This window comes from Haliotis rubra, unplaced genomic scaffold (genome assembly GCF_003918875.1).
Source record: "Haliotis rubra isolate DU_JTF1 unplaced genomic scaffold, ASM391887v1 Scf295, whole genome shotgun sequence".
Lineage (NCBI taxonomy): Eukaryota > Metazoa > Mollusca > Gastropoda > Lepetellida > Haliotidae > Haliotis > Haliotis rubra.
In genome coordinates this window covers 683,640-696,253 of record NW_025766963.1, presented here as the reverse complement: position 1 = coordinate 696,253, position 12,614 = coordinate 683,640, and the positions used below count along the sequence as shown (strand labels likewise).

At 37.8% G+C, this 12,614-nt stretch overlaps 1 protein-coding gene across 1 annotated transcript in view; it reads right to left on the bottom strand.

Annotated features, from left to right (window-relative positions):
- Window positions 1–12,614, bottom strand: part of LOC124282195 (ankyrin repeat domain-containing protein 26-like) — an 895,780-nt gene that overhangs the window by 435,596 nt on the left and 447,570 nt on the right. The window contains exon 25 of the mRNA XM_046718159.1: window positions 11,311–11,415. Within this exon, the coding sequence (XP_046574115.1) occupies window positions 11,311–11,415 (105 nt within the window). The remainder of the gene's footprint in view (window positions 1–11,310; window positions 11,416–12,614) is intronic.

Sequence of the window (12,614 nt, the reverse complement as noted above, 5' to 3'; positions counted from 1 at the left end):
CAGCCTGTCATCATGCCCGGTCGCCAGACTGGCACGCCAGTCCACCATGCGTCCCAAAGAGGGACAACACATGCGTCCCAATGAGGGTCTTGAAACAGGGAGTGGCCGTGTCCACCCCCTAGGGAAACAGCAGGGGAGTGGCCGTGTCCGCTCCCCAGGGTGAGTGAGCTGAATGAGAGCAAGGGAGTGGCCATGTCCACCTTCCAAGGTGAGAGCAAGGAATGGCCATGTCCGCTCCCCAGAGTGAAACAAGGAGTGAAAGCGGGGGAGTGGCCGTGTCTGCTCCCCAGAGTGATAGAAGTGACAGCAGGGGAGCGTCCGTGTCTGCTCCCCAGAGTGAGAGTAAGGGAGCGGCCGTGCCTGCCCCAAGAGTGACAGCAGGGGAGCGGCCGTGTCTGCTCCCCAGAGTGAGAGTAAGGGAGCGGCCGTGACTGCCCCAAGAGTGAAAGGAGTGAAAGCGGGGGAGTGGCCATGTCTGCTCCCCAGAGTGATAGTAGTGACAGCAGGGGAGCGGCCGTGTCTGCTCCCCAGAGTGAGAGTAAGGGAGCGGCCGTGCCTGCCCCAAGAGTTACAGCAGGGGAGCGGCCGTGTCTGCTCCCCAGAGCGTGAGGAGGGGAGTGGCCGTGTCCACCCCAAAAAAAAAAAAAAAAATAAAAAAATAAAAAAAAATATATATAGTGTATGTTCAAACAACACTCGTGTACTTACACCCACGCGTCCCAAAGAGGGACAAACCATGCGACCCAAAGAGGGTCAACACAAGCTGGGACAGCAATGTCCAGCCATGCGTCCCGAGGTGGGACAGACCAGCCCCAAGCGTCCCAAGGAGGGACACTCCAACCCAAGCGCCCAAGGAGAGACGCCCACACCCAACGCCACCAAGACAACCCGGTCCAGCCCCAAGAGTCCCAAGGAGGGACACCGCCACCACACCCACGAGTCCCAAGGAGGGACACCCCACGCATCCCAAGGAGGGATAGGTCTGCCGACATGCCAACCGGCGAAGGCGACCTCAAAAGCACCAAACACAACAACAACATTGTTTGTCAGTATGGTTTAAACTCCCAAACACAGGTTGACCCAACCCCTCAGCCCAGAGGGTTGTACCGACTATGGCCACCCATGTTATTCCATTCTTGTAAATAAAATTGTGATTAGCTTCTTGTGACTTCAGACTCTTTGCTGAGTTAATTCCCCCAAGCAGACCAGCACGCCAGTTAGAAAATGGGTTTCACCGGAACCATCACTTGGACCCAAGACCCCTATCATAATACAGCTATGGTCCAACAACTTGTTATCATGAAAACATAAAACATAATTTTTTTAACCCAAATCATCAAAAGTCACCAGTTTACAACTAACATGATAGCAAGTTTCTATAACAAGTTTCATTGAGAAATATCAAACTGTTTGCGAGTTGTGCCCCACAACCGAGCACAACAAGTTCAACATAACATTGTGAAAACAAAATCTGAAAATATTACACCCAAATCATCTTCAAATTGTACCAGTTCACCACTTGAATAATATGTCCAGCAAAGTCCATCATGTAATAGTCAAGTTTATGACTTATGTTCAGGAAAATAGGCAGAAATTATGAAATGATGCACCACATTATCATTCATCTGATCTGTATAGCAAGTTGCAGTTATGCTCTGAAAACAAGATAATGGAAAAAGGTCAGACAGATGGAAGTTGTAAATTGGTTTCATTTACCACTTGCAGAGGAGCCAATTCATTGTTTGGTTTCAGCTATGCAAACTTCATCATATTTCCATGGCAGATTGAGTTTAATAGTTTCCTGCAACAACAATCTCTACAGGTATTTAACATCACCTGTGTATATTGTACTGATACCAGATCAACTGCCATTTAAAATTGGCATGGAGCAATACTTTCAATACCAGTACTTTTCAATGTAAAATACCGGGGTATTCCTGTGAAGTAGAATCTTGTTATTACAGTATAATCTCCTTGATGTTGTGCCAGTGTTGTTATAAGAGATTAAGCCACTGGGGCTGTAAAATTCTGAACTTTGTGGTGAAATATGATTTGAATTTACTGAGTTTAGCTCACTGAGATTATAATGATACTAATTAATGTGTTCCCTCAATCAGTGCCATACAGTACACTTACATATTTTAAATATCATTTAAATACAATCAAGTTACAAAAGCCAGTATCATTTTCACAATGGCTCATACACAGTTAAGAGAGTTTGATTACAAGTTCCTTCTGACTTCATGTGTACTTGTGTGCTGAAGGTTACATGTACAGAGTAAACAAGACGAAAGCAGACGAATTGTTTTTCAGGAGATGTATATCCAAAGATTGTACTGCTACAATGTCAACCATCATGATGTTGTAGCAAATTACCCTACAGCACACAACCATGAATGGGTGCAGAATGATATAAAGGTATATAATAAAATTTCAGCATTAAAGTATATAGAGATTTAAGTAACACAAAATTCTTGTTTTCAAATTTGTATTTAGAATTTTGAAATATGAATGTAATTGCCATGCATGAATTGTAATATAATAATGTTTCACGAAATGTAATGTATAATTTTACTATTCTAGGTTCGAGAGACACTGGTGAGCTTGAAGTTAAAGGCCAAATCCACCCTCAGACTAAAGCCCTCTCTCTCCAATGAAGAAGTGACGACCTTGAGAGATGGAGCATGGACAGCCGACAACAGATGCCTGGTCAAGGCAATGCCTACTTTTCATATGGTGAAGAACCAACTATACAAGGCCAGACGATCCATCTTCCCTGCCATTCCTAAATGCAGGGAGGACATCACCATGCCACATGTTCACCAGAAGACAGACTCAGGACAACAGTTCCTCATGATCGATGATGGAGACAGAGACAAGATACTGGGTTTCACCACCAGAATCTATCTGGAACATCTCTGCGCTGCCGAAGTCATCTACAGGGATGGTACATTCTACTTATTGCGAAATCTCTTCCTTCAACTGTACTGTATTGTAATGTTTGTGCAATGTTTGATACATTTCATATGATATGTTTCATCTTGTGATTAACTGTGACACCAAAATAAATTATGTCATGAAATGTCAAATATCAGTTTAGGCTTATTTCATTTCTTTATCACTTCAACTTTTCGTATGAACCGTGAGCCTGTAAAAACATAGCATGGTCTTTATTCGTGATCACCAGGCCTTGAAGGTAATTCCCCACAAGCTCACTCCTGTGTTTGTACAATTCTACTTCATGGGAATCAACCAAAATATCTAGGTGATATCGATAACAATTTACAATGTTAACCCCCCTGGGTGCCAGAGGGACATAAATGTCCTTCCTCTTCAACCCTCACTTTGACTGACTGACTGAGTTTGGTTTTACGCTGCTTTTAGCAATGTTCCAGCAACATCACGGCGGGGGACACCAGAAATGGGCTTCACACATTCTACCCACGTGGGGATTCGAACTCGGGTCTTCGGCATGACGAGCCAATGCTTTGCTTTAAGCACTAGGCTACCCCCCCCCCCCTCACTTTGAAGTCCAATAAAATCCTAAATATATCACGTACACAAATATACTTCACAGTTTCAAATTCTGCGGGAGATTCCCTGTTTCTCGATACCATCAACTAATATCTCAGACAAAGCTTAAGTGCTTAAAATAACCTTTCAAAATAAGCTTCATCGTACATGTCGCCATTTTTGACACGATACGAAATCGCGATTCACAGCGTTATTTGCTGTATGTTTTGAAATGTGAAAATCGGATAATTACTGGGAGTATTGAAATTCAAAAATTGCATATTAATGATCACTGATATCATTTTTTTTATGAAACCACTAATGATAATCCTGAAACGGTGCCGATGAACCTAGAATCGGTTGGGATGTTTTCGAAAATACACCTGCATGAACGCCGAAATGCGCTTTACGCCATATTGGATAGTGTTTACAAAATCACATTTCGCAAAGGCCGGTATTGAGACGCCAATTATATCACATATGTTTCATATCCAGCTGTGACAAATGCATGACTGAATTCCCCATACATTTTAGAATCAAATTACAAATGGTCTTTGTCACCAATAACAACTGCATGGAAGGAGTATCGTAGCAAGAAATAGGAAATTAAAAATAGATACAATGCAATGATTTGATTATTCATAAGAAATTGTCAAAGTTTCCGTGCAGCATGACGCCATGACTGATGCAAAATATCGCAGAACGACAACAGTAATTATCAGCATTTCTGCCATCTTCTCTTACTTACAGTGAAAACAATAAACACATATAACAATACACAGATAGTCAGAATCATTCTGATTACTTACATCTCATTTATGTACAAATGATCCCTGAATCAATGGAAGGGTCCTCGCCAAATCCTGTGTACCCTTGTCAGGGAAGCCGCCATTTTGTAAGAAATCGGTCATTGGTAGTGATGTCATATGTCAACATTGTTGTACATATTAGCCAATTTCTTTGAGGTGAAGGTCGGTTGAACAAGAGTAAACTTGGCAATTTCCCCAAGGTTGATTTTGGTTGGGTTTTCCATGGTGAACAAGTACCCTATTTGGGTTCATTTAGTCATAACATTTGCTTGTTATACTAAATGTCCGGGGTTTCATACAATTTCTACTGGACTAATCCTTCCGATTACACTTTCAGTATTATGATGTATATTTTGCATATCGTTCAGATATTTTTTCATGAAACTAATTTCAGTATCTACATTTAGCCATGTTCAATATCTTATCATCTGTGGATATAGGGTATACGTTTTTTATTCTTTGAAAGTTTTTTGATTGTTTCAATAATATTTACATAAGAAAGTGACACATTTAGTGTAGTACACCATATTTTAAACCTTTACACAATTGTTAGAAGATCAAACTTAGCTATAACTGCAACATGTACTTTAGTTCCTATGAGGTATAATACATTGAGACTAATATTGCAGTTTCATATGAAGGTTAATGAAAACTGATAATATTAATGTGTTATGAAATATATATGCAGACATATTTAAAGGAATTGTCTTGTTCATTGAATTTGTTTGTGTCGTTTAATAGACAAAACAATGATGTATATTGATTGGCCAGGTGCGCATTTGCTAGAAATGTTTTATGATTCACTATCATTGTTTTCCATAATATATATATAATAATCAATTCATTTAAGAAATACACTTCGCTCTACCACCATGTATAGTGTAATAAAACACACTTTTGCCCTGAACTATTATAGTTAAAGCACGAGGACGCTTGCGTCCCAGTGCTTTAACGCTATAATAGTTCAGGGCTTAAAGTGTGTTTTATTACACTATACATGGTGGTAGGGCGAAGTGTAATTCTTTCTAAGATTCCAAATTTAATACTTTCTAAAGATAATTACGATTAATTTGAGGCAGAAAACAAACGACGGTGTCGGTGACCTAAATTAAGAATCCTCGCACAGGGCTAACTGGCTGCCAGCTGTTCTATTGATGTGTCTGCCCCTACGCTAAGATCGAATGTTACCAGAAAAAAACAAATGATAACAGTTTGATGACGGTTTACGCTCGATTAAATATCTTCTCTGAATTATTTTAATTACATCTGTCATTAACGTAAACCATATGGGGCAATATGAACGTTGCATTTCTACTACCAGCGTAAGTTTAGATCAGTACATCCAGAGGAAGTTGAGTAGTCAAGCAACATTCCACAATTGCATTGTGGGAATGTAAACATTACTTAACGCTACCGTGTCGCTGAAAACTTGTGAGTCGAAATGACACATTTTAACCGTCCGTAAAACATAAACGTAATGTTTCCACCAGTGATGTTAGCTGCGTGAAGCAACAGCAAACCAAGAAACTGGATGCAACGGTGTAGTTTACTGTAGGAGGCCGTACGAGGCGATGACAACTGACATGCATCGTGACGTCGCTTACATTGTGACGTAATGTAAAATGGTTCGATTACGAGGGGGCACACTAGAATGGCGCAGTGACGGGATAACATCATTCAATTGTTACGTCATCAAAAAACTATACCTTTATTGTATGATAATGTATTTTTTTTTCGATTGTTCTAACCGCTAGGCATCTTAGAAATTTGATTAAAATATAATTGTCATGACAGGATATCAAACTCTAACTATATTTATGTGAAAATTTAAAAATATATATACTACATCCTGTCTTACTTTGGAAAAACCTTACATCCATATTCTAATAGGTCCATAAAAAAAAGCTATCTTTTTGCATCTTTCATTGCATATGTATGAAGAGAAATAGCTACATAATCATAAAAAAGAACATTCTTATCCTAAAATAAATATTCGGGTGCTGTGAATTTTTATTTTTCATTTTACCTTAACTTGATGCCAAACAAGTGCGCATGTTGCTCACAATAACATACACAGTCAAACCTTCTGATTGTTGCTAATTCAGGACATTATTTAAATGGCAAAATCAGTCATTTTATGTTTTGTCTAAAGAGTGTTAAATTCTGACATAGAAGCCGAGACCTTTTATACATTTAATCGAAATTAGGTGAGATATATACTAATCAGTATACCAATGTCGTCTTTTCCGACGTCGCAAAATACATAAAACAAGCAATGACGTTAACTACAATGTTGTAATCTATTCAGTAATTTAATTACATTTGAAGATATGGCTAGTACTCGGTTAATAATTATGCAAAATTAGTCAAAATACATCTACACAAACAGAAGATTATGTGAATCTAACATATCGGATAGGGCCATCCAAATCGCTATTACATGCTTTCTCATGTGGTACATTGTCATCTTTTCTTATCAATTGTGAAAATATCAAAATGTATCTGCTCACATTGGGGAACCTTGTACTGGAATAGTTTGGTTCACCGAGAACAAAATATAACGAAAATATAGTGTCTGTATCCACAACAAATTCTCTCCAAGTGATCCAAGTTACATTGATCTAGTGTTAAGCATAGCAGAGTTATGCCCCTTTATCTTTATATCTGCATGACCTCTCTGTCGTCGTATGATGTCATAGAAGAAAATCCATTTTCAACATTTATTGTGAGTCATTTTTAATGTTGCATAATAAGAACATACCCAATTCATATACACTTATGTCGTTCAGATATCAGGCTGTATTTTCTTCGCTCACACTTTCCGTAAAGATGCCAAATTGAAACTATAGCAGCACAGTACTTTTATCAGTGCACGATAAAAAGCATAGAAAACATTTAGTCTTCGTTAAGAATAATTATATTTGATTCAACTAAAAATGAAACTACTAGGGATATAAGCTGAGTTTATACACTGTTACAAAATGTGAGTCAGATGGGTTTAGAAAATATTTCACAGATACAACTCTGAGGATTTTTGGTCTGCAGCCAATGGGTGTACCAGATAACTCGATCCACAACTAATCAGGACGGACAAGACAGCAACATAGTTGAGTAGTTGACCGCCCTGTGGCTTCCCCATAGAAAATGTTATGGAGGTTATCAATAGTGAAGAAGGTGAGAGACACTCAACAGCTGCATGAATATATCGTTGATGGAAGAAATCAAAATATTATGTTACTAGAGCTGTAGCATTTTGTAAGTTGACACCACATCAAAGAACTACCCTGGTCAGCTCTGCCCTTTGTTTAACCCCCTTGATGCCGAGTTTTTTTCCAGGCGCACATTTTCATACGGTTTGAAAAGTGATCGTTGTGCGAGAATTGCGCTCGTGTGGTCCTGGATCTACGTACAGCTATAAAATTACACAGAAATGTAGAATATTAAATTTCCTATCCGTTGGTATAAATATAAGTGCAACTACCTGGGCGGCTTGAAAAATAGACCTTACTAAATGTTGTCCAAATTTTTGTTATGCGTTAAAAAACAGTAAATTTCTCCGCTTTTTATCGCGCACCCATAAAAGCACTGTGCTACTTAATTTTTATTTTGGCATCTTTACGGAAAGTGTGAGCGAAGAAAATACAGCCTGATATCTGAACGACATAAGTGTATACGAATTGGATTTATGTGCTTATGCATAACATTATACGCTCAACATTAAAAATGACCCGCAATAAATGTCAAAATGTATTTTCTTCTACGACGCCAAACGACGACAGAGAGGTCATACACGTATAATGATAAGGGGGCATAACTCCGTTATTCTTAATACGAGGTCAATGTAACTCTAATCACATGGAGAGTATTTGTTGTGGATACGGACGCTATAGTTTCGTTATTTTTTGTTCACGGTGAACCAAACTATTCCAATTCAAAGTTCCCCAATGTGAGCGGATACGCTTTGGTAGTTTCACAATTTATAAGAAAAGATGACAACGTACTGACTGACTGACTGAGTTTGGTTTTACGCCGCTTTTAGCAATATTCCATCAACATCACGGCGGGGAACACCAGAAATGGGCTTCACACATTGTACCCATGTGGGGATTTGAACCCGGGTCTTCGGCGTGACGAGCCAACGCTTTAACCATTAGGCTACCCCACCGCCCCTGACAACGTACTACATGTGAAAGCACGTAATAGCGATTTGGATGGCCCTATCCCATATATAAGTTAGTTCTTAGATTCCCATATTCTCCTGTTTGTGTAGATGTATTTTGACTAATTTTGCATCGTTATTACCAGAATACTAGCCATATCTTCAAATGTATTGAAATTGCTGAAAATAATACAACATTTTAGTTGACGTCATTGCTTGTTTTATGCATTTTGCGACGTCGGAAAGTGACGACATTGGTATTCTGATTAGTATATATCTCACCTAATTTCCATTAATTGTGTGAAAGGTCTCGGCTTTTTTTTCAGAATTAACACTCTTTAGACAAAACATAAAACGACTGTATTTTCCATTTTAAATAGTGTCCTGAATATATCAACAATTAGACAGTTTGACTGTGTATCTTATCATGAGCAACACGCGCACCTGTTTGGCATCAATTTAACGTAAATGAAAAATAACATTTCACACCTGAATATTTTGTTTAGGAGAGGAATTTACTTTATTTATGATTATGCAGCTATTTCTCTTCATACGTATGCAATGGAAGATGCAAAAAAGATAGCTTTTTATATATGGAACTAGTACGTACTATATATTAGAATATGGATGTAAGATTTGTCCAAATTAAGACATGACATGCTTTATACATTTTTTAAACAATTTTCGTATAAATATAGTTTGATATCCTGTCATCACAATATTTTTAAATCGACTATGAATTGATTATATTATCGAAAACAATGATAGTGAATCATAAAACGTTTCCGACAAACGCGCACCTGGCCAATCAATTTACATCATTGTTTTCTCTATAAAACGACACAAAAATGTGCAATGAACAAGACATTTCCTTTAAATGTGTGTGCATATACATTTCATAACATACATAAATCATTTTCATTAAATATTATCAGTTTTACTTATAAGGTTTAATCAAATCGCCATTCATTAACCTGTTCATGTGAAACTGCAATATTAGTTCAAATGCATTGAATATTGTACATCATAGGAACTAAAGTAATATTGCAGTTATGGCTACGTTTGATTTTCTAACACTTGTGTAAAGGTTTAGAATATGGTGTACTGCACTAAATGTGTCAATTTCTTATGTAAATATTATTCAAACAATCAAAACCTTTCAAAGAATAAAACACCGTAAACCCCATATGCAAGTATGATATGATATTTGAACATGGATTAAATGTAGATACTGAGGTCAGTTTCATGAAAAAGTATCTGAACTATCCGCAAAATATACATGATAATACTGACAGTGTAATCGGAAGGATTGGGCGATTGTGTTTACTCTTGTTCAACCGACCTTCACCTCAAAGAAATTGCCTAATATGTACAACAATGTTGACGTATGACATCACTACCGATGACCTATTTCTTACAAAATGGCGGCTTTGCTGACAAGGATAGATAGGATTTTGCGAGGACCCTTCCATTGATTCAGGGATCGTTTGTACATAAATATGAGATGTAAGTAATCAGAATGATTCTTACTAACTGTGTATTGTTATATGTTTCTATCATTTTCACTGTAAGTAAGAGAAGAAGCCAGAAATGCTGATATATTACAGTTGTCGTTCTGCGTGATTTTGCGCCAGTCATAGCGTCACGCGGCACGGAAACTTTGACAATTTCTTATGAATTATCAAATCGTTGCATTGTATCTAGTTATAATTTCCTATTTCTTACTACGATACTCTTTCCATGCATATTCCAAAGGTATTGAGCTATTGCAAGCTATGAATAGAAGGATGAATGTTGGAAAATTTCAGAAATTGCTACGCAGTGTAAAATCGGAATTTGTCTTTGTTTACGTTTCGAACCAGCGCAGTCTTTCGAGCACAGCGTTCGTTTTCACACCCAATATGTTTCGTCTCATTTTATCTAGACTTTTGGTATTGGTGACACAGACCAGTTGCAATTTGATTCTAAAATGTATGGGGAATTCAGTGATGCATTTTTTGAAGCTGAATATGAAATATACGTGATGTAATAGGCGTCTCAATACCGGCCTTCGCGAAACGTGATTTTGAAAACACTTTCCAATATGGCGGAAAGCGCTCTACGGTGTTCGTGTAAGTGCATTTTCGAAAACATCCCAACCGATTCTAGATTCATCGGCAACGTTTCAGAATTATCATTAGCGATTTCATGTAAAACTGATATCAGTGATCATGAATAGGTTAGTTTTGAAATTCAGTACTCCCAGGAATTATTCGATTTTCACATTTCAAAACATACAGCAAATAACGCTGTGAATCGCGATTTCATACTGTGTCAAAAATGTCGCCATTTTCGATGAAGCCTATTTTGAAAGGTCATTTTCAGCACTTGAGCTTTGTCTAAAATAATAGTGGATGGTATCAAGAAACAGGAAACTTCCCGCAGAATTCGAAACTGTGAAGTGTATTTGTGTGCGTGGGATATTTTGATTTTTATTCGACTTCAAATTGAGGGTTGAAGGGGAAGGACATATATGTCCCTGTGGCATCCAGGGGGTTAACAATAATATCAGTTAGGAAATGTCCAAGTAGCCTCGGAACAATGGTTTAAGTCAATAAGATATCACAATGGTCACTTGGTGGAGCGGGCTGCAAACAATGAATTGATCAGGAAACAGACCTGGACTGTTTAAACTTGGTCTGAGCCTGATATACATAGGACATGTTGTCAAAATACATTGTTGTGGGCTCACAGTTGAAATTATGTCATTGACACCCAGCCTCACTTAGATTATAGAACTCTAAGTGTGATACTAAAGTAACTTTCCATCTTGCGATTTATCTTACTCACAATTTCATGCTTGAGATCATCTATCTTTGCATGAAGATCTTCATTTTCAGTTGTCATCAGAGCATTCTCATCCTTGAACCTGGTTCTTTGGCGCTCTATCTCTGCCTGAAAAACAGATAGAATTACATTGCACACACTATCCACAGCAAGTCAAGTCACACACACATAATTTGCAACAAAACCACTCATTAAACAGTAATCCAACACAGAATTCAGGCAACTCTGTTGTCATCTGCATTAAATTTACACAGAAGTTATAAAAAATGAATGTAAAAACTTTCAATCTGTTTCTGTTATACAGCAATGAGGGGGAATCAAAACAATGAATGTAAAAACTTTCAATCTGTTTCTGTTATACAGCGATGAGGGGGAATCAAAACAATGAATGTAAAAACTTTCAATCTGTTTCTGTTATACAGCGATGAGGGGGAATCAAAACAATGAATGTAAAAACTTTCAATCTGTTTCTGTTATACAGCGATGAGGGGGAATCAAAACAATGAATGTAAAAACTTTCAATCTGTTTCTGTTATTCAGCGATGAGGGGGAATCAAAACAATGAATGTAAAAACTTTCAATCTGTTTCTGTTATACAGCAATGAGGGGGAATCAAAACAATGGATGTAAAAACTTTCAATCTGTTTCTGTTATACAGCGATGAGGGGGAATCAAAACAATGAATGTAAAAACTTTCAATCTGTTTCTGTTATACAGCGATGAATGGGAATCAAAACAATGAATGTAAAAACTTTCAATCTGTTTCTGTTATACAGCGATGAGGGGGAATCAAAACAATGAATGTAATACTAACTACCATTGTAATACGTGCCTTTATTAGGTTGCCAAAGTCAGCAGAACAAACCTGATGTATATATTGTCAAAGGTCAGATGGTACTTTGATGACAAGAGTTAAGTTTTAATTAATTTTATTGCAAAGAAAAATAAGTTAGGGGCAAGTCTGTCCATATAATCAGGAAAACATACATATTTCTCCTCCTACCCTACTACATACATAAAACTCAATAAACCAACACTTAACATAATGAAACTTTACATTACAGCCAACCTTCTGACTTAAAATATCCCTTCATAAACTTATTAAATCCTAATCTATTTCTCCCCCACCCATCGTCATCATGAATCTAACCTATCCCTAATAAATGAGTATTAATAGAGAGAGATCTTGATGCATGAGGGAGGGAGGGAGTCTCCTATGGTACCTTACCAAATGCTGGAAGCTGTTATGAGTGATGAATCTCTACCCAGGGTAGGCTTACATAGCCAGCACACAGAGCATGTGACAC